Source organism: Herpailurus yagouaroundi, unplaced genomic scaffold, assembly GCF_014898765.1.
Source record: "Herpailurus yagouaroundi ecotype Mexico unplaced genomic scaffold, PumYag 217, whole genome shotgun sequence".
Classification (NCBI taxonomy): Eukaryota; Metazoa; Chordata; class Mammalia; order Carnivora; family Felidae; genus Herpailurus; species Herpailurus yagouaroundi.
The window spans coordinates 2170982-2198805 of NW_024412448.1; the positions used below are offsets into that span (position 1 = coordinate 2170982).

At 59.3% G+C, this 27824-nt stretch overlaps 1 protein-coding gene across 1 annotated transcript in view; it reads left to right on the forward strand.

Moving 5' to 3' along the window:
- Nucleotides 1-9827: 9827 nt before the first annotated feature.
- SEPTIN9 (septin 9) overlaps nt 9828-27824 on the forward strand; it is a 126363-nt gene continuing 108366 nt past the window's right edge. Inside the window, exon 1 of the mRNA XM_040456529.1 lies at nt 9828-9937. Within this exon, the coding sequence (XP_040312463.1) occupies nt 9916-9937 (22 nt within the window). The 5' untranslated portion in view covers nt 9828-9915. The remainder of the gene's footprint in view (nt 9938-27824) is intronic.

Genomic DNA, 27824 nt, shown 5'->3' on the forward strand with positions numbered 1-27824 from the left:
AGGGCCTCTGCCGGCCAACCTGGGGTGTCCCTGCGGCTCTCCGAAGGATGGCCCGGTTGCCTGGGCGGCACGCCGCCAGAGCTCTGTGATCTGGCCGCGGTAGCCCGCTCCCCTGCCCCTGCCGTGGATATCCTTCCTGGCAGCTTCGGCTGGGCTCGGCTTAGCACCTCCGCAAATCTCCTCGAGTCGGGACTTGCCTGCCGTACGCCTCTCCAGGGAGCGCGCGCTGGCCCGAGGGGTGGGTGCCGGGACGGAGCGTGTGCGGCACGAGGCGGTGTTAATCTGGGGCTCCGTTCTCGTTCCCCGCTGGGGGGCTGTGGGGGAGGACCGCTCGTCCTCCACCCGCCCGGATCCAGCCCGGCCCTGCCCATCCTCAGAGCAGTGGCGGGGGGCCGGGGCCCCGGGGGGGGGGCGTCAGGGAGCCTGGTGCGGGGAGATCCCAATTCACAATGCAGATCGACGTGTGCCATCCCAGGGGGTGACTAGTGCCTGACCGGGAGCCAGCACCCCTCAGCGTCCCGCGGGCAGTCAGGATGGTTTGATGCGCTGGGCCAAGCCCACATTTTAGAGTTGGACGGACTTGGGTTCATTCTGGGCTCAACTCCTAGGAGCTGTGCGACCGCGGGCAAGTGCCTCGACCCGACTGAAACTCGGCTGCGGAAGGCAGCGGTGAGAGTTAGGTGACAAATGGGTGTAAAGAGTCTGGCCCGGTGGCCGCCAGTGGCCGGCTGTCCTTGCAGGTGGCTGCCGGGCCTGGGTGTCGCCGGGGAGGACGAGGACCTCTGGTTTCTGGTTCTGGAGCCCGTTGTAGGAGCAGAAGTGAGGGCGTGCCCGGTGCTAACCACCTGCCGGCGGCCGTGTGTGACCTGTGCCTTCTGCCCCTGTCTTTAGGAGTCACGCGGACCTCCAGCAACCGTCTCCGGAAGCTTGGCGACCCCACGGGCCCAGGTAAGCGGTGTGTTCAGTCATGGCCTTGCCCTCTCTGCGGTCTGGCCCTCTCGGGCGAGCAGGGCCCCTCCCCTGCTGTCCAGGGAGACACCGTCTTCGATGGCTCTGATGCAGGTCGCGTTCGGGCCCGGCGGAGGCGTGTCGCCAGGGGCTGGGGCAGCCGCCCGTCTGTAGGTAGCACGGAGGGAAAGGCGCGGGGTGCCGAGGGCGGGCCGCTCTCGGGAGGGCGGCTTTGACTCTGAGCACCTCTGAGCCAATCGGCCCGTGACCCCTGCTCCTGCCCCCTGTGACCCTGCAGAAGGGAAGGTGCTCCCGCAACAGAGCGAATAGGTAACCAGTATCAAGTTAGCAGGCTCATGATGGTCACGGCCAAGGTATTCTTTTGGCTCTTTCTGTGCGTGTTCATGCTGGTGGCCCCCTTTCAAGGAGGATGTCGGGGCCCGGAGACGAAGGGACTCGCCTCTCCCAGAGCCCGCGTCCCACCTCCGAGACCAGCCCTGCCCAGTCGTGCTTCCTGTGATGTTGGAAAGGTCCCGCGTCTGCGCTGTCCCGTGTAGGGGCCGCTAGTTACACGTGACTGTTGACCGTCTGAAGAATCCATTAAGTTTATTTTATTCGCCCGGTCGCTTGCATAGAATTCCTTAATTACTTTATTTTATTTATTTATTTATTAAAAAAAATTTTTTTTTTAACGTTTATTTTTGAGACAGAGAGAGACAGAGCATGAACGGGGGAGGGGCAGAGATAGAGGGAGGCACAGAATCGGAAACGGGCTCCAGGCTCCGAGCGGTCAGCCCAGAGCCCGACGCGGGGCTCAAACTCACGGACCGCGAGATCGTGACCTGGGCTGAAGTCGGACGCTTAACCGACTGAGCCACCCAGGCGCCCCCTTAACTACTTTACGTTAGACGAACTTCCAGCTAAGGTCTTCATGTAGCTAGCAGCCAGATCTTTCTGGCGACACCAGAATTCCTTGCCCAGACGTTCCTGCGCCTACTTCCAGGGCCAGCGCAAACATCCCCGAGGGGAGAGGTGTCACCTGCCCATGGGTGGGACACCTCCAGGCTCGTGGCGAGGCCGGGGGCAGCTCTTTGCAGGGAATGGGGGTGGTGGTGTCGGCGGGGTGTGTCTGTCTGTACAGGCTGGGACGTCCACACGGCTGTGTCTGAGGCCCCGTGTGGTGCAGGATGGGGCCGGGTGTGGGAAGGGAAGGGTGACGCCCGGCTGGAGGTCTGCAGGGCGGCCGAATGATTCACATCCGTGGTTAAGCAGGAGCTCCGCCCACCCGGGGCCACGTCAGGCCACTGACCACTGGACCGCCCGGCCGCCTCTGCCTTCCTGGGGAACTTTTCTCCGGGACCCCTTGCCTCTGCAGCTGGGCCGCTTCTCGGTCTCCCTCCCTTCCGCCAGCGGGGCTGGGTCTGGGGGCCTGGTGTTGTGACGGGCTGGAGACCGGCTCCTGAGCTCGGGGGTTGAGGCCCTGGGAGACTGGCGCCCCGGGCCGCGTGGACGCAGCCTCCTCTGGCCAGCGCCTCCCCGCGCTCAGACTGGCCAGTTCTGTGCCGTCAGCCCTTGGCAGCCGCTAGCACGGCTCCACTTGGAAGCCTAAGGCATAATTTGCCAAAGCCCAGAGCTGCAAGTCGGTGATCTGGGTTTCGCATGGGACCGCCTGCTGACACACGGAATCCTCTCTGTGGGGGCCTGTGCGGGCTCCGGCCCGGGACACCCTTTCCTCGTCTCCCTGGCTCCTAATGTCAGCCCTGCCGTCCTGCAGCTGAGACCTCGGTCCAGGCGGGGCCCTGCCCTGGACCCCCAGCCTCTCAGCCCCCTCGCCCTGCCCCTCTGACCCTTGTAGAATCCCCTTCGAGAGCCGCTGCCCTCCCTCCCCTCCCCGAAGCTTGACCTCCTGTCCCCCACCCTGCCTGGTCTCCCGTGTCTGGGACCTTGGGGCTGTGTGTGGGACCAGGCCGGGGACGGCCGTTTCTGGCACAAGCCACACCCAGGTCAATGCTTTGACGAGCTCACTCACTCGCTGCTCTTTTTTATAAAAATGGAATTGGTACTGGGGCGCCTGGGGGGCTCAGTGGGTTAAGCGTCCCACTTCAGTTCAGCTCACGATCTCGCGGCTCATGAGTTCGAGCCCCGCCTCGGGCTCTGTGCTGACAGCTCGGAGCCTGGAGCCTCCTTCGGGTTCTGCCTCCCTCTCTCTCTGTTCCTCCCCCGCTCATGCTCTGTCTCTCTCTCAAAAATAAAGAAACGTTAAAAAAAGTAAAAAAAAAAAAAAAAAAAAAGAACTTGGTTGACACGTAAATGTGAAAAGTAAAGTAACAGAACGGCTGTGCCCCCACCATCCGGCGTGAGCTATAGGGTATCACGGGTGCAGTCTGAACCCCTGGGGTGACCCTCCCCATGCCCACCCCGCCAGGGTGACCACTTGTTTGAATTTAGAACCGGTCCCCGTCGGGCGTGTCTGTGGTCAACACACGTGGTCTCGTGTGGTCTCTCGTGGTCTCGTGCTGAAGACCCGCGGCATCACATCGGGTGTCCAAGGGGGCGGTGGCCGTTTGCTGCTTTTTGCTTTTCCACGCGACGGGATGGCTTTGAGACCTGTCCACGCAGGGTCCACGTAGCTTCAGTTCATTTATTCTGACCGCGGGCGAGGGCTCTTCCGTGCGGGCAGGCCGAGTTGCCTGTCTACCCGCGGGCCTGCTGCCGGGGTTCCACGGAAGGTTCCTCCGTTACAGGCGCTGTTGGGAACATCCTCACGTGTCCCCGTGCCCACGTGTGTGACCCCAGGCGGATCGTCTGGGCCGTGGGGATGCCCACACTCAGACCTCCCAAGTGGCCTTCCGGTTTCTTTTCCCACACTCTGGGCCTCTAGCAGCGTCTCTGGGCAGCCGCTTCCTGGGCCACTGTCTCGGGCCAACCTTTGCCCTGGTTCCCACAGCGCACCCGGTCAGCTCCCTCACCTTCTGCGGCCCGGCCCGCCAGCCTGCCCGACTGTCCCCGGCCGGGATCCCTCAGAGCCTTCTCTTTCTGCCCGTCATGTGTGTTCTGGGTCCTTCTCTTCCTCCTTCAGACACCTCTGAGGTTGGTGGCCTCAGCCCTCCTGTAGGAGGTTGAGTCGTGTCCCCCGAGGATTCACGTTCACCCAGAGCCTCAGAGAGTGACCTGACTTGGACATCGGTCTCTTCTGGGCGTCGTTGGTTGGGGATCTCGAGATGGAGTTCTGTTCCTCGTAGGGTGGCCCTAAACCCCACGGCTGGGGGTCCTTCCAAGAAGGGACATGGCACACAGGGGACGTTCACGGGGGGAGCAGGCCGCGTGAAGACGTAGGCAGGGATGAAGTAAGGTGACCACTCCGGGGGATGCCGGGACTGGGGCTGGAAGAGACCGGAAGGGTTTTCCCCACAGCCTCTGGAAGAAGTTCAGCCCCGCCGATGCCTTAATTTTGGACTTCGGCCTCCAGAAGAAGAGAGAACGGGAGAGAACCCGCTTTTGTTATTTTAAGCCCCTTTGTTTGTGGCGATTCGTTTCGGGAACCTCACGCACCTTCCCGCTGGGCCGCTGTGGGTGGATGGGGGCTGTGTCTCTGCCCTCACGGGGGACGCCTCACGAGTGGGTGCCCCCTGGGGTCTCGGGCAGGTTCCTCCGACGCTCCCTCCCCGCCCGTCTTTCTGTCCAGGCTCACGCACCCCTTCCTTGACCCGGGCCCAGTGAGCCCTCAGCCTCACGTGCAGGATGCCCAGCTGTATGCAGGGCCCCGTCGCCATCATCGTGGCCCCACGGGCAAGAGGGAGACAGCGTGCCCCTGTGGCAGGGAGCCGGTCGAGGAAGACGCTGCCAGAGCCTGGCTGACCGTGGGCAGGACCCTGGGCTCTCAGAGGCTCCCCTCGGTAGTACTCCCTTCCCCATGCAGTGACACCTCTTTTCCTTTGTTTCTGTCACGTCTCGGCCTGACCATCCACCCAGGTACTCAAGCAAGAAATCTTTGTCTCCTTGACCTCTGCACCACCCCCAACACCCTCTTGTCAACCCCCCCCTCCCCAAATGGCCGCCTCTTGGCCTGGACCTGGTCGGGCCTCGGTGACCCTCCTCATGGCACCCCTTCTCCACACGGAGGCTGCCCTGGTCCCGTCAGCATTCGGTGGCATTCGCCGAGACCCGGCCGTGTGCCCGGGCCTGGGCCAGAGGCTCCGTCCGTGTGATTATTCAGAACAGACCTGGTCATGATCCTCCTGCTATTAATTAAGGAAACCTTGGTTCACTTCTCCCCACAGGCTAAACGGAACCCAAGTACGGTGGTCATGACCCTTCCCGGCCTGGCCCGGCCCCCTTTTCCAGGCCCTCTCTCCCGATTCCTCCCTCCACGCTCTGGGTGCCCTGGCCATCTGACGACCACGCTCTGGGACGGGCTGTGCACCTTCTCGTCTCTGAAGGTGTTCTCTCTCCGTGGTAACTTTGACCCGGCCCATCAGTCTCCGTTAGCCTGCTGGCCTGGGGGGTTTCGGGGTCCTCCCCACCCACGGGGCTCCATGTTCTTACGGCACATAGCTAGCAGGCTGTAAATACTGTGGACTTGAACTCGATAGAAGAAGCTTGGGACGATGGGCCAAAGAAAGAGTTTAAAATAGAAGTTTCCGCCTTCTTTTGCCTTGGCTGAAAAGTAGCTTTTCTCTTTGTTTGTCTTCTGGTGAAGACATTTATGGAGAATGCGATGTCTCTGGGGAGAAGGAGGAGGAGGAGGAGGAGGAGGAGGAGGAGGAGGAGGAGGAAACCCATTCAACAGTAGGCACACGTGGCTGCCATATTGAATGCGGTAGATATAGAACATTTACATCATCGCAGAACGTTCTGTTGGGCAGCGCCAGTCGGGAGAGTCCACGTGTTGGGTCTTTAACTTCGTTGTTCACCCGGTGAGCGTTTACTGGGTGCTTGCCGAGCAGGCAGAATGTAGGGCTCCCAGCGGTGAATGTAAGACACCAGCTCTTTGGGGGAGTTTTCAGTGTTCTGGGCAGAAGCTCCAACCCCGGGGCCCCGGGGGCAGACTCTACCGAGAACCTGGCCTCCAAACCCCTAGGCCCCCCTTGCACCACACGGCCAGCCGGGGCCTCCTGTAGGAGCGGAGCGCCGGCTCTGGCCGGGCTGCAGCCTGGGATGGCTGTCTGAGCGTGAGGCCCTTCTGGGCCGCTGCCCTCCCCCGTCTCCTCTCGTCTTGGTTCCCTTCCTCCCAAAGCAACAGGCCGGCCCAAGGGCAGAGAGTAGCCGGGTTGCATTTGCTCAGGAGCAGCCGAAAGTTGGCCGCACGATAAAAAGCGGGGAGAAGGTTCCGGAGAGGAATGCGGCCGGCCCCAGCCCGGAATCTGTGTTGCTCAGGGAGGCTGCCCGCTCTGCTGGCGGGTAAGGTGGCCGCGGGAGGGGGTCAGGATGGAGCGCCTTTACTTGTAACTCAGGGAGGCAGACTCCAGTGGTGAGTCTGGGGATGAGCGGGAAATGAACGGAAAAGTCATTTTTTAGAGGGAGAGTTCCCTGGGAGCTCGGAGTCGATTATGGAGGCTTCGCAGGCATCCGTGCTGGGGGAGGGGGGTGAGCGGGGCGGAAAGTGTGAGCCCAGAGCCTCAGAATGTGACCTTCCTTTCTGAGTGTCTCCTGTCCCCCCACCTCCTCACAGCCCCTCCTCAGAAGGGGCGCGGGGAACAAGGCCCCGTCGGTCCTGTCAGCCCCTTCTCGATGCTGCCCGCACCATCAGAATCATCCTCCTGGCCCGGTGGCAGGCGTTCAGGGCACCCCGGGAGCGCCTCTTGCTTGGGTGTCCCCTCCCCAGCGGGTGCAGGGCGGTATCTTTAAAGACAGGCCTCACCCTGTACCAGGCCCCTCGCTGGTGATGGTGACATTGAAAAGAAGGTGGCTGGGAGCAGGCAGATGGCAGGTACACATCTATGGGTGGGGGAAGGGGGGTGAAGGACCGAGGCACCATCTTGAGAACCGTCTGGAAAGAGCTATTGTGCATTGGTGCCCACCCCAGGACGTGGGCTGGCTGGAGGGGGCTGGGACTTGCTGGCTGCTCCAGGCAGTTTCCGGGGCGGGTGGGGGGGGGGGGGGGGGGGTCGGCCTCCCCCAGGTGGCAGGTGTCCAATCCGGGCAGTGCTGGGTTAAAGGAAGCCTGCCCCCTCACTGGCATCGCTCACCGCCTTTCGTATGCTTAGAATGCGGCAGCAGATTCTAAGCTGGGGGGGGGGCGTCGGGTTTTATGTAACCACAGACGAGGATAATGGAGCCATGTGGGGAACCCACTTCGGGGATGCAGGTCCGGCCTGGCCTCACCCCACCTCTGCGCCTGGCCTCTGAGCTGGCTCATGACTCACACGGGCCTCCTCGGAGCCGATCGGTGCTGCCAGGTTTTTGGTTTCAAATGATCCCCTGCTCGGGCCAGAATGCTCGGATTTTTAGGCACGGTGGCGGGGGGGACGGACGGACGTCGAGCCAAACTATGCCGGGGACAAACCCCAGGTCAGCTGTGCTTAGCAGCTGCACCAACTACGGCTGTGAAATCGCAGCCCGTGCGCCCGGCGCCTGCAGGAGGCGGCCTGGATGGACAAGGCCGCCCCGTGTCCTGGCCTAGCCCGAATTTCCGCCAGCTGGCCTGTCTCGGGGAGGGGGGGGCCTTCCTGGGCCTGCGTGGCCCCAGCGGGAATTGGTGCCCGAGAGTCTCGTGTGGTATTAGAGGGGTTCTTCTTCATATCTTTTCTGCAGTTTCTAAATCCAGTGCGATGACCAATGATTACATTTATAAGCAGAAAAAACAGTAAGGAGTATTTCTTCAAAATCAGAAAAGAGACTGAAGGAATCAACCCCAAAGCCCCCACGATTGCCACTGTTCTAACCCAAGGATTGTTAATGGTTGGTTGAACGTAATGCTTTAAAATGAAATGTAATGGCCGGAAAACGTTATACGGGGATGTTGGCTCTTGGGTTTATGGTGTCTGGGTGTGTTTCCTGGGGCTGTCGTAATAAACGGCCACAGACTCGGTGGCTCACGACCACAGAAGTGAGTTCTCTCCAGGTTGTGGACCTGGACGCCTGAGAGCAAGGTGAGGGCAGGGTTGCCAGATCCTTCTCTGGCCTCTTGCTGCTCCTGGGGGCTGCGGCCCCTCTGTTTGTGGCCGCACCCAGCCTTGAAAGCCACTGTCTACAAATCTCTCCTGCCTCCCCCCCCCCCCCCCCCCATATGATTAGGACCCAGCCTGATAATCCAGGCTAATCTCAAAATCCTGCACTTAATCCCTTCTGCAAAGACGCTCCAAATAAGGTCCCCTTTACAAGGATTAGGTTGTGATGTGTTTGGGGGCCACTGTTCAGCCTGTCGGACCCCCCCTTGGTTGAGACACTGCCCCCACCTTCCGTCACCATGCGGGCCGCTTTTGGGGCTTTCCTCCAGGCTCTGCTTGGGGGGTGGGGTGAGGAGGTGCTTGCCCTTGGGCGTCCCCCGCCCCCCAAGAAGACGCCCTTGCGACATAGGGGACTGCGTTTGGGGTCTTGTCCCAGGCGGGAGGGGACGGGGACCTTGACCGCGCCGTCTGGCAGGCGTGCATGGACCGCCCATGGTAACACGGCTCACATGGCCATGTGGGACGGGATGGCAAGCTCAGAATAATGACAATGAGTGAAGGGGCTGGGGGACCAGGGCAAGCCGGAAAATGCGGTTTCGTCAATAGGGGGCGACGCTCTTCACACCAGCCCACGCGGCCACATGGCCGTCTTTTCCAAGACAAGCGCGGAAACTGCAGATTCTCCAGATTCTCCGCAAAACTGCCCGAGTGGTGTGGCAGGGGCCCCAACGCGCGTCTTCTTTCGAGAGGGTCCGGCAGGCAAAACCCGTGTCTGTCTGGGGCCAAGGGCCTTCGAGGGAAAGAAGCCTAAAGGGCAGAGGGGATGCCTCCATCTCCCCAGCCGCCCAGCCCTGACTCTGAACCGGGTGCCCGTGGGGCCCTGAGGTTGCCAGGTGAGTGACCCCTCCCCGCCACCCCCGGGGCCCCAGGAGAAGAGCCCCCAGCCAGGCCCCAAGAAGGGGCTGAGTGTGGGGAGTCGCGCTGAGGAGCTCACTCCCTGGGGACAGCTGGGGACGCACTGACTCATGAGTGTGTGGGACCTTCCAGGAAGTCTCTCTTGCGCCACCCCCCTCCTCGCCCAGGCGGGAGGGAGGGCCGGCCGTCTCTGTCAGGACCCGGACATCCTGCTGGGCTCCTCGGGCAGGTGCTCCGGGGCCCTGCCTCCTCCTCTGGGGGTGGAGGTCGAGTCTGGGGTCGGGGGTGGGCTGCGGGGCCGCAGGCAGAGGCAGGCACGCGGGAGCGAGGCTTTTCGACCAAAGGAAACGGAGCATCTAGCATCGCGGGACAGGAAAATGAAAGACTTTGGAAGTCGCCAGGAATCTGACTGTGAGCTGGTTTCCAAGAGGCTAAGTTAAGCTTCTCCAAGTGGATATTAAAAAGGAGCAGCAGGCCTGGCGGAGGGGCTGGAGGGGGTGGAGAGAAGGCCGCCGGAAGCCGCTCGCACGCCGCACCTCTGGAGCCACCGGGCGCACAAAGCCCAGACGGCAGTCCAGTCCGGCCGGGACCCTGGGGCTGCGGGAGGCCCGCAGCCCACGTCCGGCCCCCGCCCCGCCTCTTCGCCTCTATTTCTCTGCCTCGGTCCCTTCTCCCTCCCGATTCAAAGAGACAATGCTAGTTCAGTTTGGAGCACAAACATATGATCAGCACATGGAAACGTGGTAATTTGGATGCATTCGTGATTGCAACAGATTGAAGAAATTAGACCAGACAAAGAGTGTTTTTGGAGGAGGAGGAGGAGGAGGAGGAGGAGGAGAAGGAGGAGGCAGAAGGAGGGAGGGCGTCGGGGGTGAGAAGGGGAGGAAGCCTCTGGAAAGGGGGACGCCAGGACTCCCGCCTGCTGCTAAATATATCCGTAGTAATGGAGAGAGACCGGATCACAGGTAGGCCGCTCGCCGCCCCTCCCCTAACTCAGAGCTGGATCGCTGCTTCAGGAAGTCAGCACCCAGGGGTCACTGGGATTCATTTCTGTGGACAGATTTCTTCCCTTTTGGCTGTTCTGAGGTCGTGGGACGCGGTGTTCCCAGAGCCGAGCTTCACGAAGTCTGGCTTTTATTTCAAGCCCGCTCCGCTTCCCTGATCCTTCTCCCCCTCGGTTCCCAGCGTGCCACTTCTGCGTCCCGAGACGCCGGGCGCAGGGACGGGGACGTTGGCGCCGAGCTCCCCGGCAAAGGGTGGGGGGACCCGCGGCCGGCGCCCGGCTCTGGGTCGCTAGTTGGTTGGTTCGTCCCCCGTGTGGTTTGTGTTTTTGCTGCCAGCCAAAGTCCGTCTTCAAGGCCGCCGTGGTCTCCTCCTTGAAATAGCCTTTTGGTGCCTTCCCAGGAGCTGATTGCCGGGGTGGAGCTCCCGGGGCTCAGGGCAGACATGCAGACGTGTGTGTGTGTGTGTGTGTGTGTGTGTGTGTGTGCGCACGCCCGCACACAGCTGACAGACCTGGTCCTGTTCGCTGGAAGCTTGGGGCATTAACCCAGGTGACTGGTGTCATTGGAGCCCCTACTCACCTAGGAACCCTGCAACGGGGTGGGGAGTGGCGGTCTTCCAGGGTCACTGAGGGACGCGTCAGGCCAGGAGGATGAGCAGACGTGGGCTCGGCTCAGATTCCTCAGCAGAGTCGCTGATGTCACGTCAGGGCACAGAGTGAGGGCGGACGGCTGGTCCTGGGGCAGCAGGGCCTCGCGGGTCTGGACCACTCCCCGCTCCCCTTGTGGGTCCAGCCTTTCAAAGACGGGCCGTTTTCACTGGCGGTCCCCACGGAGCGGGCACAGAGCCGTCGGGGTGGTGCGAGAACCTATCCTGGAGAGAGGGGAGGCAGCCCCACCTTGAGTCATCCGGTTAGGTGGCCCTCTGTCCGAGGTGAGGCTGCTCAGTCCCCCGGCCAGCCACGGCACTCCGTGACTGTGTCGGCGTCTGACCTCGTGACTAGCCCATCGTGGTGCTTGCCGCTTTCAGCGTGCCCCTCGAGTGTCCTGGGTACACTGTGCAGGTCTGGGGCCTTCTAGGGCTCCAGGGGGTCCCGGTGAGGCTCAGAATGTCACCCCACAGGTGCATAGCCTGCGTGCCACTGGGTGGGTTGGGGGGCTCCCCAAGAGGCCAGAGGAAAGGGTGGCCCGTCCCGAGGCTGCTCCTCGTCTGCTGCTCCAGGGGCTGATCTGATCCTGACGTGAGGTCAGGGTTGACGGGGCAGCCACTGGGGGGAGAGCTGCTGATCGGCATGCCCACATGTGTGCATGCGTCTGTGCGTGTGCATATGTGTGCATGCACGCGTGTGTGCACTCGTGTGTGCGTGTGCGTGCACATGTACAAGGCTGGGACCACCACGGGAGGAGGGGCAGCCGTGGAGACCTGCGGAAGGCAAGGTGTGAGCTGAGTGACACGGGCCAGCTGGGGTAGACAGGTGTGGAGCCGGACTTCCCCGCGCTCCCCTGGCAGGGGCTGCAGGGCACAGGGCGCCCTGAGCGGGACCCCTGCAGGCTTGCGATGGTCCTCACTTCACCAGCCTGGCTTGCGGGGCCTCAGGGTGGTGGGGGGTGGGTGGTGGTGGGGCACCAGGTCCGGCCTTCATTTTACAGCCGGCCAAGCCACCGCCCACATGGGTGACACCAGGGGAGCGGAGAGCAGCGGGGGAGACTCTTGGGGGTGATAGCACTCTTGGAACCTTCCGGGCTGACCAGACCCCGGGAGCTTTTCATGAACTGAACAAAACTGCCTTTGCAAACGTTCAGCTCTGCACCTCGACAGCCGCGCGAGGCACCGCTGCCCTCATCGGGCAGGTCTGCACGGCGAGGGACGACGCGGGGACCTTCTCTCAGGGTGTGCCCGTGGAACAATCGGTACTATCGAGGACATCCTCACAGGGCTGCGTTGTCCCTAAAATCGCTTACTTCTTTCAAAGCTCAGTTAGAAACTGGTTACACATGGGGACGAAAGTGGAGACCCTCCTGCCTTTTCCCCGATGTGCTCCCCAGACCTGCTCAGATCTTGACCTTGGCCTCTAACGGTACCTTTAACTGGGGCCCCCTGTGCCTGCTGGGGCCTCAGTTTCCTAACCTGTCAGCTGAAAGAGTTGGGCCAGCGTGGCCGGAGGCAGCGCCCCACTGCCGATGGGGCCTCCGAGTCTGTTCTGGGGGGTCCCTGAACCCTCCTTCCTTCTCGCCGGACACGTCCCCGCGTCTCGCCGTTAGGCGGTTGTGACAGCTGTCTCAGTCCACACCGGGCAGAGGCGCCTGCCCGGCCCAGCGCCCCACCCAGGCCTTCCAGACAGGGCTCCTCCGCTCATGCCCCGGGGCTGGTGGTTAAGGTGGGCCTTCGGCCACTGCCCGGTTCTGTCCAGGAGGGGTCGCTGGGGAAGGGGAGGGGCTTGGGGCAGGTGCGGATAGCCGCGGGACCCTCACGTCTGCTCGCTCCCTCTCCCGGCCGCGCTGGGCCCCTGCCCGGTGTGTGAGTCCGGGGCCCAGGGTCCTCCTCAGTGGGAGGGGGGGGGCACCCCCGGCCCCCTCAGGGGCTGCCTGCTCCCCCACCCCCACCCCCACCCCCACCCCGAGAAGATGCCGGAGGGCTTGTCAGCAGGGCAGGGATGAGTCACGGAGCAGTGACTGGCCGCTGAGACACAGAAGGCCGCGCCTTCCAGCCAAGGGTCGGGTTTTTTCCCTTGTTCTGGATCGGCTTTGTGGCTTTTACAAATTAAGCAGTTTTATCTCGTTCCAAGCGCTTGTATTTCAGCAGGGAGAGAATCTCCAAGAAGGGAACTTTCCACTGGGGAGCTGTTACTGAACTCAGCTGGGCCCCGCGGAGGGTGGGAACGGGCCTCGCGGGTGACTTGCAGGCGGGGAACGTGGAAGTCCCTCTGCTCTGTCGTGGACGTCGGTGTGGGGGTCCCGGGAGGGCCAGCTGCCCCGTCACGTCTGCCTCTGCCTGGGCGTCTGCCCGACGCATGGAGGTACACGGCGCTTGCCTGGGGAGAGGGGACTGGTGGTCTGCTCTTCTCAGGGGTGTCCGCTGTCATGGGGGGGTGGGGGCAGGGAGCTGGACACCCCCACCCGTAGGGACAGTGCCTGCGTTCTCACCCGTCCCTGCTTGTGTCCGAGTCCCCGGGCACCTCTCACCCCTGTCCTGGACGGACACTGCGGTTCGCAAGCTGCCTGGACCTGCCTGGCCCTCTCCAGCTTCGTTTTCCTCATCTCCCAGAGGAGAGGCATGGCCGGGCGCCCTCCTGGCCCTCCTCCTCTTCTGGCTCTGAGTGGCGAGGGACTTGGTCCTCCGAGTAGTTTCTCAGGGCTGCTGAAACCAAGTGCCGCAGACTGGGTGGCTTAAAACAACAGCCGGCCACGGTCTCAAAGTTCTGGAGGCAGGAAGCACAAACTCAAGGTGTGGGCAGGGCTGGCTCCTTCCGGATGCCCTGAGGGAGGAGCTGGTCTCCCCGCACCTCCCCGCCCTGCCACCGGGAAGCAGGCTGCCATCCATCTTCCGCTTCTAGAAGGATCATCGAGTCTCTGCCTGTTGTCACAGCCTTCCGTGTCCCCAGTCTCTCCTCTTCTCTTAGGAGGACACCCATCACTGGACTGGGGGCCCCCAGGGGCCCTGTGCTAGACTCTGAGCTGGTTTATTTATTTATGTTTTTAAGTTTATTTATTTTGAGAGAGTGAGGGCGAGCGAGTGTGCACAAGCGGGGAAGGGCACAGAGAGAGAGAGAGAGAGAGAGAGAGAGAGAGAGAGAGGGAATCCCAAGCAGTTTCGGCGATGTCAATGGGGAGCCTGATGCAGGGCTCGATCCCACAAACCATGAGATCATGACCCGAGCCCAGACCCGCTTCCAGACATTTGGGGTACATGCCCAGAAACACGGTTGCTCGATCATATGGAAATTCTGTGTTTAATTTTTGTGGGGACCTCCACACTGCTTTCCCAGCGGCTGCACTATTTCACTTACCCACCAGCAGGGCACAAGGGTGCTGCTTCCCTACAGCCTCACCGACACATGTTATTTAATTCATTGATTTATGTGGACGGCAGCCGTCCTGAGGGGTGCGAATTGGTGTCTCTCTGTGGCTCTGATGTACATTTCCCTAATGCTCGGTGACACCAAGCACCTTCTCCTGGGCTTGTTGGCGTCTGGGTCTTTGGAGGAATGTTTCTTCAAGTCCTTTGCCGAGTCTTTTATTGTTTTGTTGTTGTTGTTGTTATTGGTTGTAGGAGTTCTTTATATATACTGGATATTAGTCCCTTGTCTGATATGTGACTTGCAAATACTTTGTCTCATTCTGCGAGTTGCCTTCTCATGCTGTTGTTGGTGTTCCTCGGTGCACAGAAGTTCTTCATTTTGACAAAACCCAATTTTACTGTTCTTTTCTTTTGTTGCCTGTATTTTTGCCGTCATACTCGTTGTCACAAAACTTTTCCCCGGTGTATTTTCCTAAGAGTTGTACAGTTTTGGCTCTGGCGTTTAGGACTTTGATCCATTAAAAAAAAAAAAAATGTTTAGGGGCGCCTGGGTGGCGCAGTCGGTTAAGCATCCGACTTCAGCCAGGTCATGATCTCGCGGTCCGTGAGTTTGAGCCCCGCGTCGGGCTCTGGGCTGATGGCTCAGAGCCTGGAGCCTGTTTCTGATTCTGTGTCTCCCTTTCTCTCTGCCCCTCCCCCGTTCATGCTCTGTCTCTCTCTGTCCCAAAAAAATAAATAAACGTTAAAAAAAAAAAAAATAAAAAAAAATGTTTATTTACTTTGAGAGAGAAAGAGGAGAGAGAGAGAGAGAGAGAGAGAGAGCGTGAACGAGCATGGAAGGGGGCAGAAGGAGAGGGAGAGAGAGAATCCCCAGCAGGCTCTGCACCGTCAGCACAGAGTCTGATGTGGGGCTCAATCTCATGAACCGTGAGATCATGACCTGAGCCCAAATCAAGCATCAGATGCCTAACCAGCTGAGCCACCCAGGGCCCCGGCCTTTGATCCATTTTGAGTTAATTTCTGCACATGGTGTGAGGTAAGGCTCCTGATTCACTTTTTCTTTCCTCACACCCAGGCTGGCTCCTCTGGGAGGCAGGAAATGGGGAAATCCTGGGCTGGGCCAGGCCTTAAATTGCACCCCCACCCCTGCCCCAGGCCAGCCAGGGAGCCCCAACTCTGGCCCAGAACACAGCTGGACACGTGCCACGCCCAGGGCAGCCCAGGCCGGGCCCTTCTGGGCTGACGACGGAGGCCAGCCTGGGACGTTCTGGGTTCCGCCGTGTCGACGTACCCCCTGTTCTGTCTGGTCCCCCTGCCCGGCCTGCATGTGACCCTGGCTGTCTGTGTGTCAATGTGGGGCTCACTGTCCGTTAGCCTGTCCCCGTGCTCCTTCTCAGGAAGCCTCTTCCAGCCACGCTCTTCTGCTTGCCTTCTGCCGTCCGAGCTTCTCTCTCCTGGTCTGAGTTGGTCATCTGATCCGGACAGAAACTTCTGTGCTGAGGTTGCCACTCGAACCCCTTTGCCCAAAGGCCCTCCAGCCCCAGGCACGCCTTCACCAGCCACACGAGGATTCCGCTGACAGGGGCAGTTGTGGATTCATTCAGGCTGCGCATGTGACCGGGCAGCAGGCAGGGTGGGACCTGACGGAGAAACTGGGGAGATTTCCTTCTGACAAGTGGCCTGAACTTGGAGAACGGTCTTGGCCACAGCCTGAACTCTGGACAGACAGCAATGTGGATTTCGGCTCCTGGTGGAGAAGGCTTCTGTCTTTAGACCTTCGGATGCTCCTCCCCCCTCCTTTTTTTTTTTTTTTTTTTTTTTTTTTAAATAAATGAGGAAACTCTGACTTGAGCAAAGCTGAACAAACAAAGCAACACATCCCTAGGAAATTAGCGAAGAGGCACCAGCTCTGAAACTTTGCTATAGAAAACTACGTGCTTTGGGGCTGGGTGCATCTGCGGGAGAGGACGGGTGTGATGGGGCTGCAGGGCTCGGGTGGCAGGGACCCGCACGCCCAGCCCAGCGCGTCACTTCTCCCTGCCTTCCTCCCCCCTCCCCTAACCGGTGTCAGCTATCTGTGTTGCTTCTCCTGCTCTGAGTTCACCTCCTGTCATTCCGTCGCCGGGATCCTGTGCGCAGGACCGTTAGCTCACCTCGTTCCAACGCACTTTTTGGTATTTATTCAGGTCCTGCAGTGGGCAGGCGCTTGCCTAGGTTCTTGGCCGCTGGCGAGGCACCAGGGGGATACGGCCCTTGCTTCCCTGGGGCTCCGTCCGAACTAGATGTCAAGCAGTTAGCCAATAAAGCACATCGATGCGTGAGTTGGGATGAGGGCTGAAAGAAGCCTAGGACAGGTGATGCGATCATCACCAGGTATGCATGGCCGTGTGTGTCGGGGAATCAGCGGATGTCCTCCCCGAGGAGGTGATACAGAGCTGAAATTTGTATGATGGGGGGGGGGGACCCCGACCAGGCCAGCCTCCAAAGGAAGAGCTTCCAGGCAGAGAAGCACAGCAAATGCAAAGGCCCTGAGGTCGGGTCGTCATGAAGGTGCGCGTGGCCAAAGTGTCATCGGAAGAGGGAGCGGCCGGGGGCGGGGTGGGGGGGGGGTGTGCTGGGTTGTGCCGGGGAGACATGCTGGGTGCCCCGTGGAGGGAGCCACAGGCCCTGAATGCCTGGCGGCTGCTAGGAGTCACCTGTGGTGGGCAGGGAAGGGAAGCGGGGAGGCCCGGAGGGGAGGAGGGCACCGAGGCTGCTCTTTGCAGCGGGAGAAGGCAGGCCTCTGATTGCTGGGCAGAGCCGGGCGGTTGAAGAGGCAGAAGATGCACTTACCTGGGGCCCAGAGGGCACCCCCGAGGGGGTAGCCTCAAGAGGACATGCGGCGTGGGGGAAGCGTCTCGTTCTTCGTGTCGCACAAGGCCCCGGGTCTCCGGGCAGAGGGGGCGGGAGCTCTGGTGCGACCCCACGTGCCTGCCGGGGACCGATACCGCCTCCTGCTGGTGTGGACGGACCTGCTGCTTCTCCAGCTGCCGTGTTTCTGCTCCCGTGGCGGGGGCTGGGGAGGGAGACAAAGATTCAAGACGCCGTCTGCTAGGACAGCGGGCAGTGGGTGCCTGTGCACCCCGGCCCACACAGGGGACGTTCAGGTCAAGCCTTGCTCGCTGCTCAGTGTGTCCCTTGGCCATCCGCAGGATCGCCAGTGGGGGCAGCACAGGTGTGAGTGTGGAGCGCAGAAGGCTCACCCGGGGCCCAAGACCCCGCCTTTCCGTGGCTTCGCTTCGCTTCGGGCCTGGGCCCCCGCTCTGGCCCTGCTTCCGGTGCTGTTCACGCGGGCGGCCGTCCGTGTGCATTTGCCCCCCTCTGTCCGCCCTTGCCAGGTGCCCTCTCCAGGTGGCATTTCGCTTCAAGGATGCAGGGCTCTCGGCCATGGCGTTGCTGACAGGTCACGGGGCATTGTTATCTGATAGTAACCACAGAACGACGGCTTTGGAAGGGCTGACTTCGTCACGCTTCCAAGCCCCAGGATCTTCAGTGTGTGCCCATCCCGATGACGCCATGTCCAGGGCGGAGGGATGGGGCCGGGGGGGACGGTGGGCCGGGGGCTTACGAGCCACCCAGAGAGGGTGGGCTTGGGCCGTGCCTCTGTGATGTGTGTTTAAGGGTAGGGGACCTACACCGGGGAGCGCCTGCCCCAGCTTGCACCTCTCTGGCGAGGAGTGGTCGGGGGGCCCGGGTTCTGGAAACATGCATCGTCCATGCATCAGTGTCACCCCCCTTCCCCCCCCCCCCAACCCCCGCCACCATTGCTGCAGTGATGCGACCCCGGGGGAGCCTGGGGAAGGAGGAGGCCGCGAGCCCCGGAAGGGAGAGGGATTGGGCTGCAGAAGGCCTTTCCTCCAGGAGGTGGCGCTGCAGGCCCTGGAGAGCCAGCCCCTGCCCGGCTCCCATTCTGCCCCCCGTGTTCCTTACACTTCCCGTGGCTGCTGGCTGGGGCGCGTGCGGGAAGTGACGGGTGGAGAGAGCAGGAAACGCCCAAGGAGGGGAAGATACCCCTCCGGCACCGCGGCAGGAGAGAGGGCTCCCTCCTCAACTGGCTTTGGCCGCCTGCTTCCCTCCTTCTTTTCCCCTAGTTTCGGTTGATATGTCTCTGTCTCTTTGAAGTCTTTCCATCTTCTCCCTATGAAAAACTTCCAACGCACAGGAGGGATTGAAGAATTCGAGCGCCAACACCCGTATGCCCGCCACCGAGATGCTGCACGTTTTGCCCTGTTGGCTTCGACACCTGTCTGTCCCTCCCTCTGCCGACAGTCCCCGTGACTTGGGGGATCAGATTAAGTTGCAGGTATCCATACACATCGCCCCGCAAACACTTCGGCTTGCATTTCACCAGCGAGAGGCCAGTATTCGTTTATGGCTCTCTCTTTCTTTCTTGGCGGTAAAATTGATGTGCCGTGAAACGCCCAGATCTTGGGACGTGCGCTTGCCCTGTGTATCCTAACTCCTATCAGAATTGAGAACATCACCATCGGTGCTCCCGGCCAGTCAGTCTCTGCCTCCACCGGCCTAGGGGCAACCAAAATTCTGGGTCTTTCCTCACACTACGGATTAGTTTTGCCGGTTTGCGTGTCTTCTAGCTCTCTCCGTGTTTCTGCGAACACCGGTGGTTTGTCCCATGATTACTGAGTGGTGTTCATTTCATGTCTCCAGTGTAAGGCGCTTACGAATAAAGCTTTGAGCATTCTTTTTTTTTTTTTTGAAAGATTAAAAAAAAAATTTTTTTAATCTCTCTGTTCCACGTGGGGCTTGAACTCACGGCCCTGAGATCAAGAGTCATACGCTTCACCAACTGAGCCAGACGGCATCCCTGCTATGAGCATTCTTGTACGTGGTGTGTGTGTGTGTGTGTGTGTGTGTGTGCGCGTGTGTGTGTGCGCGCGCGTGTGCACATGCTTCCATTTCTCTTATGTGACTACCAAGAGGTAGAATTGTTGGGCCAGAGGATAGGTAGGTATGCGTGTGTTTAGTTTTGTAAGAAACTGCCAGATCTTTTCCCCAAGTGGCTGTACCATTTTGCTTGCCCACCAGCCATGCAGGAGAGTTCTGGTCGCTCCGTGTCCTCGCCAACATTTGGTGCTGTCACTGGTGGTTCTGTTCTCCTGGTGGGCGTCTCATGGTATCTCATAATGGCTTCAACTCGCATTTGCCCGGTGACTAATGCCGTTAAGTGCATTTTCCTGTGCTCATCTACTTTTCCTTTGGGAAGGGTCTTTTCAGATCTGCTGCCCACTTTAAAAGTGGGTTGCTTGGCTTTTTTTCTTTCTGGATGCCGGTCTTTGGTCAGCTGCGTGGGTTGTAAATATTCCCCCCCCCCCCCCCCGCCCCCGCTCTGTGGCTTGCCTGTTCGTTTTCTTAATGATATCTTTTGAGGAGCAGAAGTTTAAATTTTAATTTTGATGAGATCTACCTTAATAAATTTCTTTCTGTGTGGTTACCTCTTCCTGTGTTCTTTATAAGAAAGCTTTGCCTGCTCCCACGTGGCAAAGATATTTTCAGTGTTTTCTTCTAGAAGCTTTATAGTTATAGCTTTTATGTTAGGTTTAGAAATCATCTTGAATTAGGTTTTGCTTATGGTATGTGATGGAGAGCACCGAGGTTCGTTATGTTGGATTTTGCTTGCTGGTTTTTTTTTTCTGTAGCACTATTTGTTGAAAGGACATTCTTTTTTTAAATTTCTTTTTAATGTTTATTTATTTTTAAAAATCTTAAAAAACAATTTTTTTTTAATGTTTATTTACTCTTGAGACAGAGACAGAGCATGAGCAGGGGGAAGGGCAGAGAGAGAGAGGGAGACACGGAATCCCAAGCAGGCTCCAGGCTCTGAGCTGTCAGGACAGAGCCCAACGCAGGGGCTTGAATTCACCGACTGTGAGATCATGACCTGAGCTGAAGTCGGACGCCTTTCCGACCGAGCCACCCAGGTGCCCCGATGTTTATTTATTTTTGAGAGAGAGAGAGAGAGAGTGTGTGTGAGTGGGGGAGAGGCAGGGCGAGAGGGAGACACAGAATCTCAAGCAGGTTCCAGGCTCTGAGCCATCAGCACAGAGCCCGATGCAGGGCTCGAACTCACGAACTGTGAGATCATGACCCGAGCCAAAGTTGGAAGCTTAACTGACTGAACCACTCAGGTGCCCTGGTGTTATCTCTTTCTTTTTTTTTTTTTAATTTTTTTTTTTTAACGTTTATTTATTTTTGAGACAGAGAGAGACAGAGCATGAACGGGAGGGGCAGAGAGAGAGGGAGACACAGAATCTGAAACAGGCTCCAGGCTCCGAGCTGTCAGCACAGAGCCCGACGTGGGGCTCGACATCACACACCGTGAGATCATGACCTGAGCCGAAGTCGGACGCTCAACCGACCGAGCCACCCAGGCGCCCCTGGTGTTAACTCTTTCTTAAGTGTTTGGTAGAAGTCAACAAGGAGGCCATCTGTCCCTAGAATTTTCTTCTTGGAAAGTTTTTTTTTTTTTTTTTAAATTACAAATGAAGTACTTGTGTCAAATACGTTGAACACATTTAATATTTAATCAACTATATTGCATATAATTGATATATAGAGAGTTATTCAAAGTTTTTACTTCCTCTGGCGTTAATTTTGGTAAGTTGTATTTTGAAGGAATGTGTCCATTTCACAGAAGTTGTTGAACTGATTCGTATAAAGTCGTTCATAATGTTCCTTTATTACCATTTTAATGTCTGTAGGATCTTAGGGATAACCCTTCTTTCCTAATATCTTTCCTAATTTATGCTCTCCGTCTCTCTCATCAGTCTGCCTATGAGTTTATTGATCCGTAGATCTTTTTAAAGAACGAACTTTTGCCGTATTTTTTTTTTCTGTTTTCTATTTCCTTTATTTCTGTCCTTATCTTCATTGCTTCCTCCCTTCTACTTACTTTCGTGTATTCGTCAGGGCCCAGGCAGGAAACAGAAAACCACACCACACCAGTAATTTGAACAGCAAAACGTGATACAAAGACTCATCAACAGGCAAAAGCTGACTAACGACAAAGAGGGTAAAAAAAGACCCCTGAGGAACCTAGAGCTGCCCGTAGAGAAGGAGCTGCTTTAGGGGGAGACACAGAGGGAAGCCTGTGACATTGGGTTTGGCAACAGTTGCTCGGAAGGGACACCAAAAGCACAGGCCACCGAAGAAAAAAGTAGATAAATTGTGTTGCACCAAAATTGAAAACTTGTGTGTGCTAAGGGAAGCCCTCTTCCGAGTGCAAAGGCAATCCCCAAATTTTGGAGAAATAGTCGCAAACCATCTATCCATAAGGGATTACTATTTAGAATATATAAAGAACTCCTACGATGCAACAGCAAAGAACCCAAACAACCCAATGAAAAAACTGACAGAGGACTGGACGTTTTTCCAGATAGACATTTCCCCAGAGAAGACAGACCAGGTGCCCAGGGGTGGGGGTGGGGGCTCAGTCGGTCAGCGTCTGACTCTGGGTTTCGGCTGGGTCGTGATCTTGCGGTTGGTGAGTCCGAGCCCTGCATCAGGCTCTGTGCTGACAGCGCGGAGCCTGCTTGGGATTCTCTCTCTCCTCTCTCTCTGCCCCTCCCCTGCTCTCTCTGTCTCTGAAGATGAATAAATAAACTTCAAAAGAAGACGACGACGACGCAGAGACGCCAACAAGCCCGGGAAAAGACGCTCGGCATCACTAATCGTTGGAACGATGCAAATCCAAACCGCAGTGAGATACCACCTCATACTCAGGAGGATGGCGACCCTCCGGACGGCAGAGACGAACGCACGCACGTTGGGGACGATGTGGAGACACCGGAGCCCTCGGGCACCGTCAGTGGGAAGGCAAGGTGGTGCAGCCGCTGTGAAAAGCAGTATGGAGGTTCCTCAAGACGTTGAACACAGAATTCTGACGTGAATCCGGCAAACCCACTTCTGGTCGTGTGCCCCGAAGGACCGCGAGCAGGGTCTGGGGCAGATGTGCGTACGCATTCACAGAAGGCGGTGGTTGCTGGGGGCTGGGGTTAGCGTTTGAGGGGTACAGGGTTTCAGTTTGAGAAGATGGAAAGTTCCAGAGATGGCTGATGTTGATGGCTGCACGGCCGGGTGGATGTACTTAAGGCCGCCGAAACGGGTGCCTAGATTTGTGAAAACGGTGACTTCTGTGAGAGCCACGGCTGTTTCACTGCACGCACGAAAGGAAGGACTGAGCCTCTGGGGCTGCGGGAAGGGACCTGGGAAGGAATGAAGAACTGAGGCACCGGCCCCGCCTGCCTCACTGGGTCTGGGGTCCGGGCCTCGCTGGAGAGCGTGCGGCGGCCTCCGAAACCCCGGGGCCTCCTGGCGGCAAAACGCTCTTCCCAGAGGGTGTCGACTGGCTGGCAGAGAAACTTCTGGAGGGTGTGGGCAGGCTGGAGCCGGCCCGCGAGAAGTTTTCTGGGGGGGCTGGCGCACAGGAAGGGGCCTCTGGGTGCCAGAGGAAGCCTGCGAAGAGGGAGCACCGTGCCGCTCAGGCGCACGGGGGCCAGGAAGGGAAGCCCCCCCCTCCTCTCCCCTCCAGCATCGTGTGTGTGTCCCCGTGCGTGCAGAGGAAATGATTCACACCCAAGTGCAAAGGTGGGGGTCAGAGCAGGCAGCCCAAGGGTTCGAGGAGCCCGGAGGAGGAAACGGGGGCGGGGGTGGGGACAGGAGATGCGGCGGGTCCCGGAGAGCCGCCTTCCGCACCCCTAGGAGGCCTGGTGGGGGAGGTTTCTGCGAGCCCGGGACGAGCCTCGGGCACGTTTCTGAAGTTCGGTCTTGTTCCATGAAGCCCGGGATCCTTTGACATGAAAGGAAGGAAAAGGACTTCCCCTTGGGGGTGTGTGTGCAAGTGTGTGCGTGCGCGTGTGTGCACGCGCACATGTGAACACAGCTGTCGTTTCTCATTTTTCTATCTTCCTGACCCCCATGCTGCGCATGGAGGGGCGTGTGCACATGCATTTGCACACACACACACACACACACGCACACACAGGCAGGGGCCAGCAGTCCTACAGATTGTACCTAGGCTTGGCAGGAAACCGGACTCTGGGAAACTTCAGGCCCCACCTTTGGCACAAAACTATGCTTTTTGTTGTGTGCGTTCAAGGGAACAGAAGGGGGGGGTGGGGGCGGGACAGTTGACGTGCAGGAGGGCAAAGTTTGCCCCAAGTGTCAGTGCAGCTGAGGGCCCGTTTTGGCGGCTTGTGTCCCAAGCTTGGGGAGACGGGGGTACGGGAGACACATCTGTGCCCTGGGAGGCTCGCAGGCCCTCTGGCGCTCCGGGCCAGGATCGCGGGGTTAGCACGGGAAGGAGCCTTGGCCAGCATCCCGCCCAGTGGCTCCCCAGAGTGGTGACTGCAGGCGGCTGATTCAGTTGTCTGGGCAACGTGTGAAAATACAGGGTCCGGGCCTCCCCTCTGAACCCCTAGGTCAGATGAGGTGCTGAGTGTGAGGAGGGAAAGGGGGCCTCGCGGCGAGTGCCCTGTGACCGTGGGGCGTGGGAAGATCTGCACATACTCCCAGACCGAAGCTCGGGGCGACCAGCCGTGCGGCCTTGCCGAGGAGACAAAATAGCGGATGCAGCCTCTGGCTGCCCTCGGGTGGGGACGTTGGCCAGCGGGCCATCCTCGCTCAGGTCCTGGACGGGTCTGGAGGCCGTCGTGACAAGTGGCCACGAAGCGGGGGTTCAAACAGCGGACACGTATTCACTCGCGGTTCCAGAGGCCGGAAGTCCAAAGTCAGAGTTGGTTTCTTCTGGAGGCCAGGAGAGAGAAGCGTCCCCGTCGTCTCCCTGTTTCTGGTGGCTGCTGGTGGCCTTCCTGGGCTTGTAGACACCTTGTCGCGGTCTTGCCTCCTGCTGCACGTGGCTGTCTCCCCCGAGCGCCTCTGTCCACAGCGCCGCTCCTTTCTCTTACAAAGACACCTGTTCGTTACTGGATTTAGGGCCCACCCTGATCCAGGACGCCCCCATCTTACTTCGATCGCATCTGCAAAGACGCAGTTTACAGATAAGGTCGCTTTCACGGTCCTGGGCGTTAGGGCTTCGACAAACCTTTTTGGGGTCTCAGTTCAAGCTACAACAGGCCCTTATCTGCAGACGGGCCTCTCCAGGGCTCAGCCGTGAAGGAGGTTGTGGGTGGACGGGTGAGAGCCCCGGGGTGGGGGTCGGGGGGACCTGCATGGCCAGGGAGGGCTTGGAGCAAAGTCAGGGCGGGGGGGGGGGGCGGCGGGGTTCTCTGGACAGGAGGCACCGAAAGAGAAGAGCTCTAGGGACACTTGCCTGGCTCAGTCAGAAGCGTGCGCGACTTGATCTCAGGACGGTGGGTCCAGGCCCCACGTTGGGTATAGAGATTACTTAGAAAAAAGAAAAGAGAGCTGTAGTCACTGTGTCCGAATAGTTGGGGGGGGGGGGGGTGTCACAGAGAAGGAGGAAAGGACTTAGTCTGAGTTCCTCCCCAATGCACAGCTGGTGTCAGAAGTACAGCTTCACTCATTACATAAAGAGGCGCTTTGCCCACAACCTGGATTATCTGACCGTGGCGCAGGCCAGTTCGCCAAGTAGTGAGTTCCCCGTGCCTAGAAGTATTCAAGCAGGGACCGTGTAACGACTGTTCAGGAAAGCTGGAGAGAGGACCTCTGAGGTCAAGACCAGGGGTCCGTTATTTTTTACAAGGACTTGAATTTCAAAATGTAATGATGTGGGGAACATGCCTAAGAGGGGGGCCCTCCGCTCAGGCCCTCCACATTCCGCTCTGTCTTTGGGGCTGGGGACCGGGCCGGGCTTGATCCTACAGCGCTTCCCCCCACCCCGCCCCGGCATCTGTCTTTGGCTGTCTCTGGTTCCTACGGAAACAGAGCCTCCGCCCTGTGGCCCACCTGCCCGAGCCCAGACGTCATCATGAAGCAGACAGTCACACGTGTGCGTGGACACATGCCTTTGTGTTGCACGTGGGGGTCCCTGGTGCCGGGCCCCAGCATCTGCCGCTCTCCTGGGTCTCAGGCAGCATTCGAGAACACCGGCTCTGCTGCTTGCCATATGCCAAGCTCTGTTTTAAGCACGTAGTAACGCGAGTCGTGTTTGGAAAAAGTTTCTTTTTTTTGTTACTTATTTAGCAAACCTATAACGCTTGTTTTTGTGCCAGGCACCGTTCCAAGCACTTTACCAGTATTAACGCCATCTCTTTTTATTTTTGAGACAGAGAAAGAGAGACAGACACGGAGTCCGAAGCAGGCTCCAGGCTCTGAGCTGTCAGCACAGAGCCCGGCATCGGGGCTCGAACTCACACGCTGTGAGATCATGACCTGAGCCAAAGTTGGACACTTAACCTGCTGAGCCCCCCAGGCGCCCATAAATTCCGATATATTAACACATTTTCATTTCATGGTGATCCTTCAAAGAAGGTAATGTTATCCCCATTTTATAGATGAAGAAACTGAGGCACAGAGGGGTACAGGGACTCGCCCAAGACCTGCCTCTCTCCCTTATGCACACTCGCACACATTCAGACAGGCTCTCACACAGTTGCTCTGGGGTGGCTATTCATTCCCCTCTGACATGACGCGGGTCTCTTGAATGGCCAGGGCCCTGGTCAGGGTCTGGGTCTCACCTTGGCCTTGTTCTGCTGTGGGCATTGAGGGGCATTCCTGTGGCCTCACCCCTGTGGTCTGGCCCATCTCCCAGGAGCTGGATGTCCCCCATGGCCCCGGCCCAGCCGGGAGGGAGGGCTGAACGACTCATTCCTCCCTGGAGGTCGAGGTCAGGTTCAGACCCCCTCCAGCAAGCCCCTCCTACCACCGCTCTGGCTCTGCTGGCTGCTCGTGGGCCCAGGCTCCCGGCAGCTGTCAGGGAAGGAAATGACACTTGAGCCTCCGGGAAGCTTTGGGAGAAGCAGGTGTGGGACGTGCGCCTCCTGCCGCCACTTCCCTGCCCCTGAGGACGGGCATGGGTGAATGACCACTCGAACGTTGCCCCGGGGAGTACACAGGCATGATGCCAGCTTGTCAGCCATCTGTCAGCGGGGACCTGGTGCAGTCCTCCGGGCTGGCCACCCACCCGACCCGGGCCGGTGCTGGATGCCCACAGACATTGTCGGGTCATCTCGCCGGGACCTGGCGTTTCACAAGGAGGCTGAGGCTCAGAGATGTTGAGAAACTGGTCCAGACCCCACCTGCTAATAGCTTAGCTGAGCCGGGATTTCTCATGCGAGCCATGCGACTCGAAAAGCCCAACTTCTTCCTATAACGTCAGGTCCAGGAAGGGATCAGGATGTTTTTCCATGAGCTGATCTGTCAGGTGCTCTGTGCTGCCTGGCTCGTTGTAGCTGCTCAATAAAATGCTGAACCGACGGTGGGTGCTCCCCCGTTGAGCCGCAGGACTGAGAGCTAAGGGCTTTGACCCAAATGCCTGCCTCTAATCCTTTGCCCAGCGTCTCCCTCTGGGGTATGTGACCTTGAAAACAGGGACCCTCCCGTCGTGCCTCGGGCGGCGTCTCGGAGTGGCGTTAGGAGAGCAGCTGGGGATTACCTGCGCCCTGTGGCTGGCGGGCTGGGCACCAGATTCCTGGCACGGATGTGTGGGTGACTGTCAGCCACCTGTGTGCGAAGAGCTGCGCGTGTAGGGCTTGTGCAAACGCCCCGCCCCCCGGCACAAGCCCCCCGGGCGGCTGCCAAGATTCTGCTCTGGAACCTTGGCCAACGGGGCGGGGGCGGGGGGGGGGGGTCTTGCCTCGTGTCCTGGCTGTGTGGCTGTTGGTTTAGGTCCCAGGGCTGTGTGCAAAGAGCCTGAACGTGGATCGTGGGTCACGCATGCATTCGCTGCTTCTACCTGGGGCATCCCAGGCGGAGACCCCCGTCCCACGCACGGTGGCTGCAGCATCTGAAGGCCCTTCCACGGTGAAGGACTTAACGTAGGACCCACGCATGCACGGTGGGGTTTAGGGGCACTAAGGCCTCTTCCTCCCCGGCAGGGCCCTGCGTGCCTATCCTCAGAGGCAGCATCTGGATCTTCGAGTAAGGCCGGGTGGGTGGGGTCCCTCTGCCGGGGAGGGCGTTCCCACGCCGGGACGCGATGCCACGCACGCAGGGGCTCCAGCGTGGGTGGCCAGAACGGAGGTGCCCGGGAAGCCTCACCCGGCACAGCCGGGTAGCATCCTGGCCCCATTCAAGCCTGGTGAATGCCCGCCACGCGCCACATGGCGCCTCCCGAACGTCACAGGGGCCGCGCACCAGGCCCGGCCTCCGGTCTGGGCTCCCTGGCCTCTGGAACCTTCTGCGAGGACTCGGAGCCAGAGCCCCTGCTGCCCTTGATTGCGTTTAGGTCCATGAGGATGGGCGTGGGGGCGGCATCGTTCACGTGCCAGCTTCTCCACTGACACCTGGGCCTGGGCAGGCTCCCGCCTTCCTCGCGCCTCTGCCGTCCGTGGAGAGATTGGGGGACGGAGGGGCCCCCTCGTGGCAGTTTCTCGAGGATTAAAGGGGGTGATGGCGTAGGTGGTAATTAACAGTAATCGTAAGTGTGATAAGCGTAATGGGGTGCAGGCACCCGGCCCTCCCTCAGGAAGCAGCTCCTCCCCCTTCTGGTTTTCTCTGTCCCTCGTTCCCCTCCCTCCCTCTCCCCTTCCCCCTCTCCTGCCCCTCCCCTCCCTCCTCCTTCTGCTCTTTCTTCTCTCCTTCTCCACCTTCTTCCTCTTCCCTCTTCCCTCCTCCCCCTCCTCCCCCTCCACCCCTCCTTCCCCACTCCCTCCTCCCCCCCTCCCCCTTCTCCACTCCCCTCCCCCTCCTCCGCCT